Here is a 19,527-nt window from a genome sequence, read left to right on the forward strand (position 1 = left end):
TGCTTTTGCTTGAGAAAGGATTATTTGTCAAAAAACTAGAAAAATTGTGCTCTGAAGTATTCAGTTGGAAACACACTTCTCACTGATACTAAACCAGTAATTGCTCAGCTCCCTGTGAATTGTTGAACCTAAGGGTTGAAACCTTTTCTGCTTCTCGAAGGAACGCCAAACATTATATACGGTGATGTAATTATGATGTAAACTGGCACCAAGATAACTTATACTGTAAATTTGGAAAAAAAAAAAAAAGCATTGATCTGATCTGATCAAGAAAATATTCCAAATTTAAAGTATATTTCTACCACAAGTTAAATAATGGTGTGAAACTTTCTGCTGTTAATAGCTGGGGAAGCTTCATTAATTCCCGTTGCATCAGTTTTCAAGGGAGAGCTTAGCTCAGGACTTTACTGCATCAAGCCATTTATTGGAAAGAAACGCTTAATGGATTCAACAGGTAAAACAACAAAGAAACATTAAAATCAGAGGGAATGACATTGGACTTATTTCACTACTTAACCAGGGAAGAGTGTGGAAGATCATAGTGTCATTATTTCCTCCATAATACTCATGTATAAGCCAGACCTCTATCTGTTCATATTGTTTTCTTCCATTACATGTATTTTTTGATCCATTGTAATAATTTACTTTGGCTTCTAGCTCCAAGCAGAGAATACAGTTTCCATCTTATTCCAAATAATATTGGCTAGTTGCTAGGGGAGTGTGCCGATTTCTTTTACGATTTCTTTTCCTCACCACATCTGTGTGTAATATTTTTTGTTTATCATCTCCCTAGGACATTTTCCCTGTGAGAAACCCAAATATGAAATGCAGCCCTTTCAGATCTTGGTTGGTGTTTTATACAAGGAACATTTCATAAATATTTACAGAACAGGATTTTACCAGCTGGTGTTTACTATCAGGCACAAACGTCTAAGTGCATGTGTGGATAGGTCTGCACACTCCTCTGTTATCTCCTCTGAGTGAGCAAGCAGGTATGAATTTAAGGGCAGGTGTGAATTAACTCAAGGGAGACTTAAGGGAGACACTTAAGTGAAAGCCTTCCTGCTCCTTACTGCTGCAGACCTATGAAGTCTCATGCACTAAGTATGCAACCTGCTTCTTTGGGCTATTTCTCCCTTGCGAGCAGATTTGGCCGGGGAACAGAAATGGTTACTGCACTTAGCTGTGCTCCCTGGCCCTTCAATCAAACTTAGCCTCTCTCTCCCACTGAGGGACTGCCAAGTGGGATTTATATAGGCTCCTCAGCCCCACAGCTTACAGCCTGACCTATTAATATAAACCAATGTCAATTTTAGTTGATGCTAATGCCAACAGAAATGGGCAGTGGTTTACATTACTCTGCTGACTTGTGAACTATAGGGGAGATGTTGGGCTGGGTTTTTCTTTTTTTTTAAATAGGCTTTTGCCATTTTGTAGTTGTGATGGAGTCAGGGACAGCACATCCATTTCTAATTTATCTGCTCATTATAACCTTGCACTTTTGTGCCTCCTTGGCTTTTAGCGGCAAACTTCACTTCCATGTTTGAAGTATTCCTTTCACTTCCCAGAAGATAGTTGCTTTGGACTTTGAAGATGAAGTTTTCTGCTACTGCTAATTGCTGTCATCTCGTGGCTACCAATGACACTTTGTCAGTTTATATGAGGCTTCAACTTAATGCTTTAATTTTTACACTTTAAATTTACTGATTGGTCCAAGATTACATGTGAAAACAGGCATGAGCTAGTGCATGTAAACATCTGCCAGCTGGCAACTGTGACTAGAAGAACTGTATCTAGAAGAACTGTATTTAAAGTAACTATATTCTGTATAAAATGGATGCCTGCAAATATTTGCCTGAGTGTAGTGACCCTTTGACATGTGTTAAACATATTAGGTCCTCCTTCCATCTGAAGAAACTGAACTCCTTTGAGGTATTGGGCACTTTTGGAAGTGCTTTTTACAATTCTAGTAAGATTCGTCTCTCCTCTCCTCTCCTCTCCTCTCCTCTCCTCTCCTCTCCTCTCCTCTCCTCTCCTCTCCTCTCCTCTCCTCTCCTCTCCTCTCCTCTCCTCTCCTCTCCTCTCCTCTCCTCTCCTCTCCTCTCCTCTCCTCTCCTCTCCTCTCCTCTCCTCTCCTCTCCTCTCCTCTCCTCTCCTCTCCTCTCCTCTCCTCTCCTCTCCTCTCCTCTCCTCTCCTCTCCTCTCCTCTCCTCTCCTCTCCTCTCCTCTCCTCTCCTCTCCTCTCCTCTCCTCTCCTCTCCTCTCCTCTCCTCTCCTCTCCTCTCCTCTCCTCTCCTCTCCTCTCCTCTCCTCTCCTCTCCTCTCCTCTCCTCTCCTCTCCTCTCCTCTCCTCTCCTCTCCTCTCCTCTCCTCTCCTCTCCTCTCCTCTCCTCTCCTCTCCTCTCCTCTCCTCTCCTCTCCTCTCCTCTCCTCTCCTCTCCTCTCCTCTCCTCTCCTCTCCTCTCCTCTCCTCTCCTCTCCTCTCCTCTCCTCTCCTCTCCTCTCCTCTCCTCTCCTCTCCTCTCCTCTCCTCTCCTCTCCTCTCCTCTCCTCTCCTCTCCTCTCCTCTCCTCTCCTCTCCTCTCCTCTCCTCTCCTCTCCTCTCCTCTCCTCTCCTCTCCTCTCCTCTCCTCTCCTCTCCTCTCCTCTCCTCTCCTCTCCTCTCCTCTCCTCTCCTCTCCTCTCCTCTCCTCTCCTCTCCTCTCCTCTCCTCTCCTCTCCTCTCCTCTCCTCTCCTCTCCTCTCCTCTCCTCTCCTCTCCTCTCCTCTCCTCTCCTCTCCTCTCCTCTCCTCTCCTCTCCTCTCCTCTCCTCTCCTCTCCTCTCCTCTCCTCTCCTCTCCTCTCCTCTCCTCTCCTCTCCTCTCCTCTCCTCTCCTCTCCTCTCCTCTCCTCTCCTCTCCTCTCCTCTCCTCTCCTCTCCTCTCCTCTCCTCTCCTCTCCTCTCCTCTCCTCTCCTCTCCTCTCCTCTTCAGGTTCTTATGCGTACTTTTACCAGAAGCATATGAACAATCTACCCAAATTCTACATACAGTATGTTGGTTTAATCATCTTCTTCACAAGAGAGAAGAGTTAAGCATTTTCGTTTGGATCTATCAATTCACATTGGGATTCAGGAAGAAAAGGCTTTCCTGATCTCCTGTATTTCCAGCATAGCCCTTCATTTTATTTGGCAGCCTACTGGCAGTGTCCTTAGCCAACTGGAGACACCAGATTCCCAGATGGCAAGCTGGTCATATACAAGTTTAGATTGATTTGGTTCCCACTAATTTCAGTGGCAGCAACTTTTGGTATTCAGAGACTTATTTATGGCTAGCTTTATTCCTTTTTTCCTTTCATGTAGATCTTTCTTTAGAGCAGAAATTTCCATCTCTCTGGTGGCTCATCTGTTTCACTGAACTCTTCAGTTGTTTGCTGTTTCTTGTCAAGGCTCTGGCAACATGAATAAAGTCTAAGAGGGGGGATGGGAGAAATTGAGACTTAATTTTTGTTTATTTACAGTGATTTCATTGAAGAGCAACATCAGAGCATCCCACAGAATTTGATCAGGATAGAAATGGTGTAAATGGGAGAAGAATCAGCCCCCCCCCAGATCCATGTTAAGGCTGTGCAGAAGGTGCTGACGATGGATGGGGGTTTCCCCCTTTGGTTGTGAGGTTGGGGCAGCTCATTGATCATTCTCCTAAACTTCATGTGGAAGATCTCACAAAATGCTGGTTTCTGTCTGACCTGGTTTTAATTCTAGCAGTGATCTTTGAGTGAAATATTTACTTCATCTCCACCTAAATACTGATTAAAAAGTACCATTTCAATGCAGGAAGCAAAACCACTACTGAAATATGTGAGCTTGGTTGTTACATGGCATGATCTTACTTTGCTCCTTAAAGTAACTGTCTGTGTCCCCTTGAAGGGGATGGCAAAGATTTATTCTTTTAAAGATTATTCTTTCAGCAGTGAGATGATTCAGTGTGATTTTCTTCTGGCCACATGAGCTGTGTTAGTGAGGGAGAGCTGTCCTGTCAGCAGTGTGCCCAATGTCAGAGTGATCCCTGTCCTGCAGGAAGGTATGCAACCTACTCAGGGTTGGGTTTTTTTTTGGTTGTGTGTGGGTTTTTTTTTCTTTTGGCAGACGTCCTTGAGCATTTGAGACGGATGTGAGAGAGTTTTTAGTCCTCATGCAAAACAACCAACTAAACATAACAGATTACATCAGCTCAGGCTTTTCAATTCCTGGATGGCAGCAGAGTGCTAATCCAACCTTCATCCTGGATTTCATAAACTGAAACAAGGGAGGCTGGCAGGAGCAGCGCTGCCGGATTGAGGAAGCTGACGACGGTGCAGCATGTGGGCAACACACTGTATAAAGCTCATAAACTTGTAGGCTGATGTGTGCAGCTACCACTTTGGATTCTGTACTGCTGCCTTCTCTCGGCACAAGGCACCAGAAGGCTGAGCTTTAAAGCTTGCTCTTTGGGACGGAGCATTTACCCCTGCAAGACATGAAGGGCTTCCTGTTTCTCACACTCCTCCTGATGCCCGTGCACGCTGGAACTGCTTGGAGTGCGAAATACGCAGTAGATTGTCCTGAGCCCTGTGACAGTAACGCATGCAAAAGTACCTTGCGCTGTAAGCGAACGGTGCTGGATGACTGTGGCTGTTGCAGAGTGTGTGCAGCTGCTCTGGGGGAGACTTGCTATCGTACGGTCTCGGGTATGGATGGTGTCAAGTGTGGTCCTGGGCTGAAGTGCCAGTTTTACACTGAGGAGGATGACTTTGGTGATGAATTTGGTATCTGCAAAGGTAACAGTATTCACTTTGCATGCACCCACTGTGGCAATTTGACAGCAACCTACATATAGAGCTTGCCTCCTGCTTGAAAGGTCTAAAATGGGATTTTTCCAGCTCAGCCCTTAGCCAAGAAGAAAGTGAAATATACCTGTTGGTATTAAAAGGTGTTACATGTAGATGGGACAGGGTTATTAATGTGAGAATATTGTTTAGACTTGTGGACATGTGTGAGGAAATACGGATGGGGTGCGCTCAGAGATCAGATTTTTTGACTGGGACTTGGGATACCCAGGCACTAGTCCTGATCCTTCCGCTGATTTGGTGGGTGGCTTTCTATAAATTGCAAAGACTTTAATGCTGCAAGTCCAACCTTGTCATCGGGTCCCTGCTCCTGTTGTACTCCCCCTGGGTTAAGGTTCCCTTGGGCACTGCCGGCTGCCTGCCCAGGGAGCAGGTGGTCTCTCTGGGGTCTGGGTGATGGAGGTGACAGCACTGCCTGAGTACCTGGGGACGTTGTGGTGTTTAACTCAGTCCTTCCTTTGAGGTGCTCAACTACCCTAGGGATGTGGTCAGGGGAGGCAGAAACCCTCCTGCCCGAAAGATGGGAATAACATAACAGGAGCTGACTGTGAGGTGTGCAGCCAGCCACTGCTCTCGGCTTATTCCAGGTATGCTGCATGCTGATTTCTCTAGTCATAGACTATAGTGGCATTTTTCATTTAAGAGCTATCCTCTCTCCATGCAAAAAGGAGAATCTTTAAAAGAAGAGGACGTATTAAATTACCAAGAAATTAAAGTTTTTAAAATAAATAATTTTTAAAAAAGGCTTTGAAAAGCGTGAATGCAGTGAGTTTTCCTGTGTTTGTGTACCACTTCAATAAGTAGATACAGATATGCCTTTGAATAACTTCCTTAAAAGTGGAGATGTCTTGGCAGTTAAATATCAGGAGTATTAATAGCCTCAGTTAAAGTAATGACTTACGACCAGATGCTGCAAAAATCATTCAGGCTGACTCACGCCAGCACACACTTATTAACATTGGTATTTAAAAACAAATTTATGTGCATGTTTGAAAGTGAAACCCAGAATACTACTTTTATTTCTAAAGACTAGAATTTACGCATAAGATCGTCTCTTTGGTGCACCCACCAGGAAAGTATTTTACTGAGATAGTTGACTGATCTTCAGTTTACTAAAAATTACTGCAGTGCAAGATACCACCCATAATTCTTTTAACAGTTCTTTTGAATGATTGTATACTTTTCACTTTCCTCATAGGAATTTCTTTGCAATAGCACACTTCAAAGGGGAAAGAAGAAACATTGAGGGACATGAGATCTGAATCCCTGTAGCTGAATCTTGGAGGTTCTGTAGAAAATGTAAATTAAAATGTTCTATTTTTTCCAGTCAGTCAGTGGAAAAGCTCTCATTAATTTCAATAAAGACATATCTTGACTTAGAGTTGTAAATCGGTATTTAAGGCTTATATTCCCCCTTTATTTATTTACATTAAGTATTATATATGTCATTTCTAATTCTTACTCTTTTTTCATCTCAGCTCTGAGACAGTACAATCTCTCTCTCTGTACATATGTGAATTTTATCAGCCAAAGTATGGGGCCAAGTATTGTTATTTTATATATCCATTTATAGTATGATACCAGATCACTCACTCATTTTAATAACTTCCATGTTTGTAATAATTCACAGAGTCAGGATGGCTAAATTCTCTCTGGTTGCCTGCGACTGATTTACATCGAAGTTGTGGAAAAATGAAATCTCTGTTCTTCAATTTCTTATTTCTAAAATGGGTAAAACATGGTCAGTACATGTTTCAGAGCAATCTTTTGAGTACTTTTAGTATTATAAGAGTGAATCATATTATTATCAATAGCAATGTCATTATTGTCCAAAACAGACTAAGAAACACTGGTGTTCTGCACTTTTATTAATAAATACCCTCTAAACCTAAGGTATAACTGTCCCAGTAAAAAACTTGTTCTTGCTTCCCTTAGATCACCGGGAGCTATTTGCAATTTGTTTAGGAGTGGGCTCCTGATGAACAAAGCCTTCTAACAGCAAAATTGACTTCAGTTTCATCAAATCTGAGGAGCAGCATCAATGCCAGGATTATTCCACAGGGAGCCAAGTGCTTTGGGCTCAGACTTGTTCCCATGCTGTTGTGGACAGCTTTGCATCCCACCTCTCTGGGCTGAGTGGTGGAGCACCTGCAGCAGGCAGATTGATGCTCCATGTGGTGTGTGCTCTGAGCTTGTCCCTCAGGGAGGATTGTGCACAGAAAAACTGTTCTGCTTTGGCAGGATCTTCTTTTTGTTTTATGTGGACAAACAGCAGATCAAAGAGTGTCCTTGCTTGGGAAGGGGAGTATGGTGAAGCTCAGTGAGGTCCTCCAGGCTGGAGCGATTGACTGTGTAGTCCCTAGCAGGGAGTTGGTTGATTTTCCAGTGCTTTTCATTTATAAAAGCATACCCATTGGACATGCCGTGAATTGTAAAATGTTGGTTTCAGTTTGGGGCATTAGCCTGATTTTCAGATAGCCCGCACCATAGGGCAAAACAAAATATTTGCATTGATCTGAGAGGAGACTGGGCAAACTGAGAAGCATAACCCTGTTGTGGGGTGTTACATATACAGAAACTGTGTTTGACTTAGGAGCTATCAGAGCTGAAAATGGGGGAGAATATGAGGGACGAGGTATAATTTTTGCTTACCATGGTCATTTTCTTTCTTAAGTGTTTTGTGGGAGCCTGGGCTGGATGGATTCTTGGTCCAGCCCTGAATGGTCATTCATCTACCCTTAGGAGTTGAATTGGAAACTCTTCAGTACTTGCCATTTAAGGTGACTATGCACCCTGGGTTGGCAAGGACAGCCTGAGCATGAAGACCTTGCTCCTGCAACATCCCAAACCTCTCCTGGGATGATGTCTTGTTTGGGGGTTTGGAAAGGGGATGTTGGAGCTGGATTTTTCTTGTCTCCATCTCTTCAGCTATGGTCCTGGGAAGGTACCCTGTTCAATAGCAAGGCAGAGGAAGACAAGTGACCCCAGGTTTAAACTCTCTGGGAAGTTATGTGATCCAGCATGTGATACAAGTCAGCTATGGGATGGGGCAAATCCTCTGAACCTGACTTAATTTTTTTGAAAAACATTTGGTCCCATCCTGACAGCTGCCCTTTAGTGCTCCTCTACAAGTGTGCTCAAGGATGGGAGATATGAATTGGGGCAGTATATGACCAGATGCACTATAACCTTAGTGCCAGTGATCCCTTTAGAGCATACTCTTTAGGCTGGAGATGTAGGTGAGTTCTTTGCTGTCTGCCATGGGAAGGCAGATCTTTGATGTCTGAGAAGCTGTCGCATAGGTGAAGTCTCTTCCCCAAGAGCCATGAGCATCTCCAGGGGAGGGTGCATTTGCTGGATAGCTCCTCAGGGTCGGGGCAGCAGCACATACCCAGCCTAGATGCAGTAGCCCTGGCCACAAGCAGCCTGGTGCCAGCAATAGATTGCAGCTCAAAATCATGACAGTCATCTAAGTCAGATAATATCATGCCCAAACAGTGAATTCAGGAACTTTCTGAAGTCGTCTTTTGTCTAAATCCAATGCTAATCCTTTATCTACATCCTCTATGATTACATACTTACATATTCATGTCTTTAATCTGCATGTTATACTATGAGTGTTTCAGAGGATTACCAAAAGCACATTGTAAATAAGTTATAGTAGAAGAAATTATATACATAACATATGTCAAGGTTTGTTAAAACAGGAAAATACTTGTAACAAGCAGTTGGCATGCTGAAATCCTGTAGTTAAGGTTTAGCTGACCTCCACACAAGGGCTTTCCGCTTTTAAGGATATAAGCAGATCAGCTATTAAGCGTGCTGGCAGCTGACTTGGATCACTGAGGACTGCTTTGCTATGTTACTTTTTTTCAGAGTGTCCCTATGGTACCTATGGAATGGAATGCAGGAAAACCTGCAACTGTCCCTCTGGCATCTGTGACAGAGTAACCGGGAAGTGTTTGAAGTTCCCATTTTTTCAACTGTCTGCTTCAAAGCCCTCAAATCGACGAAAGATAGTTTCACACACAGGTAAGACTTCATGGGGCAGTTGATTTTAGCAGAAACCACCCTGTACATGATCTACTGCCATGCTGGGTACGCTGTGTACTTTGGTAGAGCTGTGCAAACACCTAGTACATTTATTTTTCTTGCTGGCAGTTCCCTTAACATAAGGCAAGGAATTAGATGACCTGTGACACATGGTAAAAACATTTTGAAATCCTAACATGGGCAAAATACTTCACAGCTCGTTGCATGTGCTAGCAGTACAATGTTACCTGTGCAATGAGAGGCTATGCTAGGTTTTGCATTAGTTCACCTGCGATGCATGTAGCTGCTTTGTGCAGAATAGGATTTCATTAGGTTGCATTTACAACTGTTAGCTAATATATGGTAAAAATAACACCTTTTTTCCATGAAGATAGAGCTTTCTACATTTTCAGATGTCAGTGAAGTGTTTTATGAAATGTTTTATTGTAGTAATTTATTGCAGTATCTCTGGAATAAGTTCTTACCTTTAAAATTATGTCTGAAGCCTGTAACAGATCTTTCCAGAACTAAAAAAAGATGTGTGACCAACTGGAGTGTTTTTGAGGCAGGAAGGAGAGATCACTGAAGTTTTTAAAGCTGGGATTAAAATTTCCGCCTTTGTTCTCCACCTGATGATACTGAAGTACATTTGACTGAACAATGTTTACTCTAAATTTAAACACCAATCAAAATCAATACAAATGTAAAGATTTTAAATAAATATCAGAGATTTAATCCTAGACGTACTGGTAGCTTTTCTAGAATTTAATCCAAAAGTCTTTGAATTTTATTTCTCCTCCAACTGCAGTTTGTGTCCCTTATTTTGATTTTCTCCTGTTATATTAAGATATCTAGAGGTTGCTGTCTTAAAACATGATTTATCTTCCCCCCACTCTCTGTTTAGAGAAAGGTAGACAGAAGCAAACTTCTTCAACTTATGCTCATACCACATCTAAAATGATCTTAAAAAAAAACTTTGTGAGATGAATCAGTCCTGATCCTTTCATATTTTTTCTACATGATTGTGCTCTTTTGCCTTTCCAGGTTTTGTTTATTACTAACGGTGCTGAAATAACATGAAAAAATATTCCTGTCTTGCTTTCTTCTGTATGTAGACAACATTCCAAATCTTTCCAGGTAGCCTGTTTTCATCAGTACGTCCTCCCCTTTCCTCTCACTCCCTTGCTTTTGGTCACAAATTTTATGCTGCCTCAACGTTTAGCGGCTTGTCTCATCCCAGCCAGGATGAGATACTGACCCCATAGAAACAAACAGTATTCTTCACCCGTGCAAAGGTTTCACACCGATTTCTGTCCTGAGAGGTCTGGCACTGGAAGTAGACCAGGGACACTGTGGGTAGTAGGATGGTCACACGAGGTTGCATTTAATAGTTTTCTTCAGATGTAGCTATAGAATCTAGGACAGATCCTCAGCAAATTAAAACAGCTGTGAATACTTCTGTGTTTTAAACAGGTGAGTTTCTGGCCCATATATTTTCCGAAGAGATTACGGCTACATATACCCTAGGAAATTTCACAGTGCGAGAGTGTGTTCCTGTGTATTGCAATTTGACCACCCTCATGGTCAAACAGTAGGACACTGGCCAGCATGCTTTGTCCCAGCCTAGCTAGACATGCCAAACAACCTCAGCTACACCTCAGGAATCAGGGTCAGCCAGGGATCGTTTCCAGTAGACAAACTGGATGTTTTACCTTTTTTTTGAGAGTAAGAGAGTTTAGTGGCATGCACCAGGCTATTCCATGCCAGCTGGCCTCAGTCAGAGAACAGCTCCAGGCATGTATAATTTACTGCAGTAGCTACTGAGTATGTGCTTCTTGGTTCCATGTCACACTGGAGTGTTAGAGTGAGAACTGGAAACTGAAGTCAAATCACCTGCTTTATGCTTAAACTATTAGAAAGCACATCTGGCTTATGCCATAATTTGGCAGAAATTTTGTAACTAGATAATTGGAGGCATTCAGGGAGATTCCTGCAAGATTTGTTGGCTAAGGTTTTTCTGAAGTGTTTCCAAAACCAGGGACATTGCTGCAGCACAATATTTTAATTCTCTCATTTTCATGAAATCCATTTTTATTTTTGTATATTTTCAGAGAATGACATGGCATCAGGGGATGGCAATTCTGTAAAAGAGGAATTCGTTAAGGAGAAAGCTATTCGCTCTCCGGTAACAAAATGGCTAAATCCTCGCTGATATTTACTTGCACTCATAAGACTTTCAAGTGAATGCATTTCTCACAGATTATCGAATATGCAACAACACACTTTAAGAACAAAGTAGATCTATAGCATATGAAAATGTAACCTCTGAAGGCCAATTGTGATTCTGTTTTTCATGAGAAAAATGTTTACTTAAAAATAGACTGTACAGTGTATATGATTTTTGATATTTGTTTTGATACATATTTGAACAGAGAAATGTATTGTGGATTCCTGAATGTATAGTAATATTAAAAAAACAACTCAGTTCAACCCTCCTCATTTAAATAATGCCAGAGGCTGACTCTTGCAGCCTGAGGCTGGGAAAGCTCTCACTGAATTCAGTGGACAGTTTGGGTGAGTGAAACCATTGGTGTGGAGCCAAGGTGAAAGAAACACACATCAACAAATCCCAGGATAGAAAGCACACCCCTGAATCACAAGAATAATAATAACATAGGAGCACAACAGTATGATTAAAATAAACCACTGTTAGTCATTAGTCATCTGTTTTTTGGAAGTTTGATGACAATTCCTTGGAGATAAATACACCTTCCTTTAGTGAAAAAACACTCAGTGTTTCTGTTTATACATTGTGAATAACATAGCCAAGACACTGCAGACATATTGAGGTGGATTTCTCAAGTTAAATTCTATACAGAGAAACAGCAGCTTGGTACATTATACAGATTTGTAGAGGGGGACCCAATATAAAAGAAGCTGCTTAACATTATTTAAATATATATGTTTCTATATAGCAGCTACTAGTGCCATCAAGGCAACATCTGTGTTTCTTGGGGAAGAGGGGGTTCGATGCCAGAGGCCAGCAAATGGACCTTCATACTTTCCATCTTCAGCACTGGCTGAAGCCCAGCTGCAGCCTCACAGGGAGTTCATCTGATCCAGCACAGGGAAGACTTGGACCCTCAGTGAGTGGTAGTGCAGCCACAGCTTACAGTACTTTGGTACTTAGTCCTTTGTTTCTTACTTACATGAGCAAGTGGTCCCATTTCAGCCAGGAGAATAACATATACATTAGAGTGTTGTAGGAACTGTCAGTCCCTCATTCAGTTCAGACTGGACAATGTATTTGTAACATAAAAATCCACACTGAGATGGGTTTGCTAATATGTCTGGAAACAACCAGATTGTCAGATAATGGAAATTGATGTAACTGTGTCAGAGTGCAGAGCACTCTTATTGGAAATGTGGTTTGAATTGAATATTTCCTTTGAAATCAATGTGAGTTTTGACAGAAGTAGCACACAGTACTGCAGCCAAAGTTTGGTGCAGGATCTGAAAACATACTTTTAAAACTACAAACAGCAGAAACTCCAAAGCCTTTAAAGAGTACAAGTCCTGATCCAAAGCCAATGTCGGTGGAAGCAGGCTGCTTTCACCTGGAAAAGCAGCATTGAACTGTGCTGCTCTAGAACAAGAGGATGATGGCAGCAGCAGACATCCAAATGTCAGTATGGCAGGGCAGGCTCTCTTACCATGATAATTAGAGGCACATAAACATACATCTCAAACTAGCATATACCACATTTTAATCTGTATTGAATGTTTAGGACTGAGAGGGAGCAATACTATCTTGGGCTATTTACAAGCAAGTGTATTGATTCTCATCTACTGATATCAAAAGTAATTTTTTCTTGATTTCAGTGAGAGCAGGATCAAACCCACGGTCCTTCAGCAGACTGAAGAGAATTATTTAAAGAATGTAGTAAATATTTGCATACATTATTACTATTTTGCAACAGTGTCATAAATGACATTATGAGGTCTTGAATGTAAATCTAATAAGCTGGTCAGTTTTAAAAAGTATATGATTATTATTGTTCAATAAAAAAACAACTGAAAGCATTGTTGTCTATTGTGTATATCCATTAATGACAGAGTAAGACTGCTGGCGATGGCATAGCCATGGTGCATCCAGACTAGGCACAGTTCTCCTCCCAAATCCACAGAAATGCCTTCACAATGGCTGCATCTATTTCAGTGAATTTGCTGGGTAGCATTCTCCATTGCTGAAGCTGAGTGGGTGCATATGTCCAGAATGGTTTGTGTCCATGCCATTCAGTCATCTTCACCTCCAAAACAAGGGGGCTGGATCCAGGTTGCCTACTGGGGCGAGACCCTCCCTGGCCAACCCCAGTGCAGGAAGGGCTTGGGATTCCTCTTGCTGACCTGGCCACAGCCATGCCAGGGACCATTTAGCCCTGGGTCAGTGACTGCAACTCCTTGACACTGTTTGATATAGGAGTAACGTGTGGATCCACACCTGGCAAATGAGGACAGAGGAGACGGAGAGGGATGCCTGCAAACTTTTTTTGTTCTTTTCCATCAAATTTATAAAATGCTCTTGCATTTCCTCAGCTTCTCTGGTGACAGATTGCTCCACACAGAATAGGTTCCAGGATGAAATTATAAGCTAATTTTATCCATTATCCTTTGAAATGTCTACCTGTTGCTACTTGTGGCAATGGGACTACACAGGTAAAAGAAATAATGCAAATTATCACAGAATCATAGAACCTTTTATGTTGGAAAAGACCTAAATGATAAACCTAATACTGCCAAGTCCACCACTAAACCATGTCCCTAAGCACCATATCTACACATCTTTTTAATACCCCCAGGGATGGTGACTCAAACACTTCCCTGGGCAGCCAGGGAATGGTTGATAACACTTTCAGTGAAGAAATTGTCCTAGTATCAAATCTAAACCTCCCCTGGCGCAACTTGAGGCCATTTCCTCTCCTCCTATCACTTGTTACTTGGGGAAAGTGACCAACACCCACCTTGTTATAACCTCCTTTCAGGTAGTTGTAGAGAGCAATAAGGTCTCCCCTCAGCCTCCTTTTGTCCAGACTAAACAACCCCAGTTCCCTCAGCTGCTCCTGATAGGACTTGCTCTCTAGACCCTTCATCAGATTCGTTGCCCTTCTCTGGACACGCTCCAGCACCTCAATGTCTTTCTTATAGTGAGGGCCCTAAAACTGAACACAGTATTTCAGGTGCAGCCTCACCAGTGCCGAGTACAGGGGGACAATCACTTCCCTAGTCCTGCTGGCCACGCTATTTCTGTTGCAAGCCAGGATGCTGTTGGCCTTCTTGGCCACCTGGGCACACTGCTGGCTCATGTTCAGCCAGCTGTCGACCAACACCCCCAGGTCCTTTTCCACCAGGCAGCTTTCCAGACACTCTTCCCCAAGCCTGGAGTGTTATATGGGGTTGTTGTGACCCAGGTGCAGGACCCGGCACAGCCTTATTGAACCTCATACAATTGGCCTCAGCCCATCGATCCAGCCTGTCCAGATCCCTTTACTAAAGTCCAGGTAAACAACATCCATAGCCTTTCCCTCATCCACGAAGTGAGCCACCTTGTCATAGAAGGAGACCAGGTTGCTCAAGTAGGATCTGCCTTTCATAAACCCATGCTGGCTGGGCCTGATCACCTTGTTGTCCTGTATATGCCGCATGATGGGACTCAAGATGATCTGCTCCATAAACTTCCCCAGCATCAAGGTCAGACTGACAGGTCTGTAGTTCCCCAGATCCTCCTTCTGCCCCTTCTTGTAGATGGGCGTCACTCACTGGGAATGAGCCTCTTTAACCAAGTAATAAGTGATAGGACAAGAGGTAATGGCCTCAAGTTGTGCCAGGAAAGGTTTAGACTATATATTAGGAAGCATTTCTTTACAGAACAGGTAGTTAGGCATTGGAATGGGCTGCCCAGGGAGGTGGTGGAGTCCCCATCCCTGGAGGTGTTCAAGAGGCGGGTTGACATAGCACTGAGGGATCTGGTGTAGTTGGGATCTGTCAGTGCTAGGTTAACGGTTGGACTAGATGATCTTCAAGGTCCCTTCCAACCTGGATGATTCTGTGATTCTGTGATTCTGTGATTTGCTAACCTCCAGTCAACTGGGACCTCCCCAGTTAGCCAGGACTGCTGATAAAGGATGGAAAGTGGCTTGGTGAGCACTTCCACCAGCTCCCTCAGTAGCCTTGGCTGGATCCCATCCAGCCCCATAGACCTGTGTGCGTCTCAGTGGTGCAGCAGGTCGCTGACCATTATCCCCTTGGATTATGGGGGCTTCATTCTGCTCCCTGTCCCTGTCTTCCAGATCAGGGGGTTTCGTATCCGGAGAACAACTGGTCTTACTATTAAAGACTGAGGCAAAGAAGGCATTAAGTACCTCAGCCTCTTCCTCATCCTTTGTCACTATGTTTCTTCTTGCATCCAATAAAGGATGGAGATTCTCCTTAGCCGCCCTTTGTTGCTATTTATAGAAACATTTTTTTATTGTATTTTATGGCAGTAGCCAGATTAAGTTCTAGCTGAGTTTTAGCCCTTCTAATTTTCTCCCTGCATAACCTCATGACATCCTTGTAGTCCTCCTGAGCTGCCTGTCCCTTCTTTTAAAGGCCATAAACTCTCTTTCTTCCTGAGTTCCAGGCAAAACTCTCTGTTCAACCAGGCCGGTCTTCTTCTCTGATGTCTCATCTTTCAGCACATCATGATGACCTGCTCCTGTGCCTTTAAGATTTCCTTCTTGAAGAGTGTACAGCCTTCCTGGACTCCTTTGTCCTTCAGGACTGCTTCCCAAGGGACATGAAGTGATATTCATGGAACCAAGGACTCTCCACCAGCATCTTCTTTATTTTCCACCCTTTTATCTTTCTACCTTTCCCTTCACATCTCTCCTGGCTCCCTGCTGCATACTCCAACTCATTTCCCCTATTTTGCACATGTGGATTTTCTTTTAGACTTCTTTCCTTTCTTCACCCAACTCCATATTCCACACATCCTCTTTTCAGCTGACCTTTCCTTCCCACATAAGCCTGAAGTTAGCTACAGATGCTCTTATCTCCTGGGGTAAAAGTCATGAGATGGTTCATCACACAACCTACTCTTGTCATCTAGTTTCTAGATTTGTTTTTAGTGGGATCATATATTATTTCCAGTACGAATACGTTTGGCAAATAGGCCTAATTTCTAGTAGGTAGACTTTATTTTCTCAACTACTAAACAGTAAACTAGTAATATAGTCTCTTATTTTATGTTTAATGTGCGATGACACTGATAAGAAGTATGCTGTAATGCAATATTATAATTTCTATTACAGCTTGTATTATAGGATGTTGCAGACACCATTACAGTTCATACAATATATCATCAAATGTTTTCGAGTGATGCCTGAAATACACTGAATAGAAAAGCCTGAAATATAGTCAGATGTAATAAATATATTTCCAGTGTGGACAACTTCTAATGAAAAACAGCATTATCAGCTTCAGCTGTGCAAAACATCTTTAACGTACTTTAATGCACAATTTCATTATATAAATACATTCACACAAGTATTGTGAGATATATCACTGTCTATTCACTGTAGTGTGATTAACAGTATAAATTTGCCACTCTGATCTGCTGGGACATACATATTAGAGCAAACACACCAAAGTATATATTTTAAATGAAAATATATTTATTATCACCGCTGTACATGCTTGCTATCTATTTAAATGGACTGTCAGGTCACAGCAGTGTTTTGAAAGTATTTCCTGACACCTGCAAAGTTGGTAAATATTTCCTGTTTTTGTTGTGTCTGCTGAAAACAGGAATTTTACAAGTTGGACTGATAACTTGACAGACACCAGGATCTCCAGTTTGGCAGGTCTTAATGTGGTTTACACTGGGGTTTGTGACTGTTTGAGGAAACCTGGGCTGACAAACTGGCATGTTCTGGCTTTCTTGCTCTCTCAAAATAGGCACCAGCACTGTTTAAGTGTTGTCAATTGTCCATCCATCTTCTGGGTGGCCACAAACCAGGCACAACCCAGAGATGCATGGTTTAATTTTTGCAGAATGTGTGAGTATAGCAATTAAACAGGTGTTAATACAGCAAGATTTCTGAATGCTGAAGCATTCCTTCCCACCTCCTTACGCAGCAGCTGCCAGTGACCCCTGTGCATGTGCTGGGTGCCTTGGTCATGGCTGAGTAGGTTGGGTGCAACCATGCCTGGAGAGCCTGGCTTCTCTGCAGGCGCCGGCTGGAACCTGGCTGCTGCCCCAGCAGTCCCAGCAGCCCTGTATCCACTGCACTGCCTTCCTGCAGGATTCTCAGGGTAGGCAAAATGCTCTGTGTAAACAACAAACCTGTGTTTGGATGAAGAAAAAGAGATTTCCTTAACTTTATTAGTACACGATGCTCCTGATCCTCCCTGATCCCCTCTCATTCACTAGGTTTTCAAAGTAGCTGCAACTCAGATTCATGTGCTAGCTCCCTTCCTTCTTTTGAAAGCTATCAGAGAAATATTCAACTGAAATTAAGGGCAACAGTTGATTATGCATGAGCTGATCTTCACCATTCTAACATGACACAGATTAATCGTTCTTGAAAGGACATAACTGATGCAGTCTTTCTGCTCTGCAAATGCTGAGCCTATAAAAGTGCTAGTTGATAAACTGGGACAACTGAAATCATATGAACATTACTTGAAAATATCTTTCTTCCTCACAAGAGAAACATCTATTTTTGAAGAACAAATAATGGATTGGAATGCCATTGAAATCCAAACACAATATTAGTATGTTCCTGAAAAAAAAAGGTACAATGCTGGGGGAGAATGCACCAGAGCCCTTGCAGCTGTGTCACACTTTCCTGTTTGTTATTTTTAGTTTTCCATTCCCGCTTTTTATTTTGGGCTTTGCTTTGCTTCCTATGTAGCTTCCCTTTAACTCCGGTATAGCTCTTTCTTACATATTTCAAGCATTTGGCTCTCTTTTTTTTATCTTCTCTCTCTTTTTTTTTTTTTTTTCCCTTCAAAGGAAACCCAAGCAATGCTGTCCAGTTTCAGGAACTCTTGTTTCTCTTGGCAGTGGTTGAGTTCTTGGTTTTCTGAAGGCATTTAGGAAATTTACATTGATAGTTTTCAGCTTTGAACGTGCTCAGGCTTTGCAAGCATAAGAAAAGAGTAGCATACAAGGAGAGCCCCAGTCTGCTTTTCAGTATGTCCTGATCTTTGCACCTGGGAAACCACCAGTATCCAGTCCCACATTAAAGTTCCATGATGGCATTTAATAAAAAAGAGGAACAAAATGGGCTCTAGTGAGCCTGACTGTCTTATAAAGAAGGTTTTTTTTTCCCCCTTGTTTATATATTGAAGCATTTGTAATCTTGTACAGCCATATAGCTGATCTACAGAACAGGAAATGTTATCATCTCTTAAAGCCATACCACAAATTTAACGTTACTCAATGCTTTGTTACCAGCCGAGGACCTATCTGCACAGAGTTAGTTAGGAACCTCAGCTGATGTTTAAAAAAATAGAAAGTTTTTTTGGGAAAGGTTTTATTTCCCCCACAATAAACCTCACTGCAGGGGAATGCACTTCATTGCTGGTATGCACACAGAGACTCAGGACACAACAAAGGAGGGTGAACAGTGAAAGCATATGTTTCCCTCCCCTAATTCTCTCATCTACCTACTCTAAAAAGCCTCCTCAAGCTGCTGAAATTTGACTGCTACCATGACAAGCAACAACAACTGGCTCCCTTCAGCCAGCATGAGGGCAGGCATACCCAGCACTGCCAACCTTTCCACCACAACACCCAGCTTAACACTGGTAAAACAATGTTTGATGAAAACTATGTACAAATGCCCTGGGCACAAAATTAAATAATTACCAAGGCAGCATAGCTATACCCGGGTTCAGATCTTTCCCAGGTCCTGATGGTGTTCAAGTCTATAGCTAGCTTGGCTCTGTCTTGGATAAGCAGATGATCATAGCATGGGGGCTGTTTTCTATTGATCCCTGGGGTGACCACAAAAAAATAAAAGGTGAGACCAATCTCAACTGACTCAAAGAGGCAAATACTGGGACACCAGGAACCTGATGACTTCACATAGGAAGTACATGGTAGCTGATCTCAACCTTAACACTTGGTAAGGTAGACCTGTCTTCCCGTGCTGCTGCTCACCTCAGTGAAGAGCGTAAATTAAGGAGGGAGTAAGAATGGTCATATTAGATCAGACTGAAGATACTTCTAGTCCAATATCCTCTTCATAATGACCCTTAGCTCCCTAACAGCCATCCAAACTGCTGTCTTTTTCTCAGGACCTCCCTAGGATCTGGCAGGTCTTTCCAGTGATCAGGTCTATCATAACAACAAGACAGGGGACTGTTCTGGGAAGCACCTACCAATGCAGGTGGCAGAGATGCTTGTGCTGTGCTGCAGAATAGCCCTGAAAGACTCATCTGTGAAAGGAGGTGTTGGGCAGACCCCAGTCTAATCACTTCATGAACTGGTGGTCCATCTGCAGCTTCTCACATCTTTTAGACTGAAATAGGATGACTTCTTTGAAACCCTTGGGTTTCTATTATCTTGAGTGATTCTTGAA

The 19,527-nt window shown here is 42.6% G+C and overlaps 1 protein-coding gene across 2 annotated transcripts; it reads left to right on the forward strand.

Annotated features, from left to right (window-relative positions):
* Positions 1-4,300: 4,300 nt before the first annotated feature.
* On the forward strand, positions 4,301-12,982 carry ESM1 (endothelial cell specific molecule 1). 2 transcript variants are annotated; one of them, XM_074855589.1, is made up of 4 exons: positions 4,301-4,798; positions 6,498-6,608; positions 8,744-8,899; positions 11,011-12,982. In XM_074855589.1, the coding sequence occupies exons 1-4, from the start codon at positions 4,498-4,500 to the stop codon at positions 11,109-11,111; spliced, it is 669 nt and encodes a 222-aa protein (XP_074711690.1). In that variant the 5' UTR covers positions 4,301-4,497; the 3' UTR covers positions 11,112-12,982. The 2 variants fall into 2 exon arrangements, with proteins under 2 accessions (XP_074711690.1, XP_074711691.1); XM_074855590.1 differs by lacking the exon at positions 6,498-6,608.
* The last annotated feature ends 6,545 nt before the right edge of the window (positions 12,983-19,527 follow it).

Source organism: Strix uralensis, chromosome Z, assembly GCF_047716275.1.
Source record: "Strix uralensis isolate ZFMK-TIS-50842 chromosome Z, bStrUra1, whole genome shotgun sequence".
NCBI classification, from domain to species: Eukaryota; Metazoa; Chordata; class Aves; order Strigiformes; family Strigidae; genus Strix; species Strix uralensis.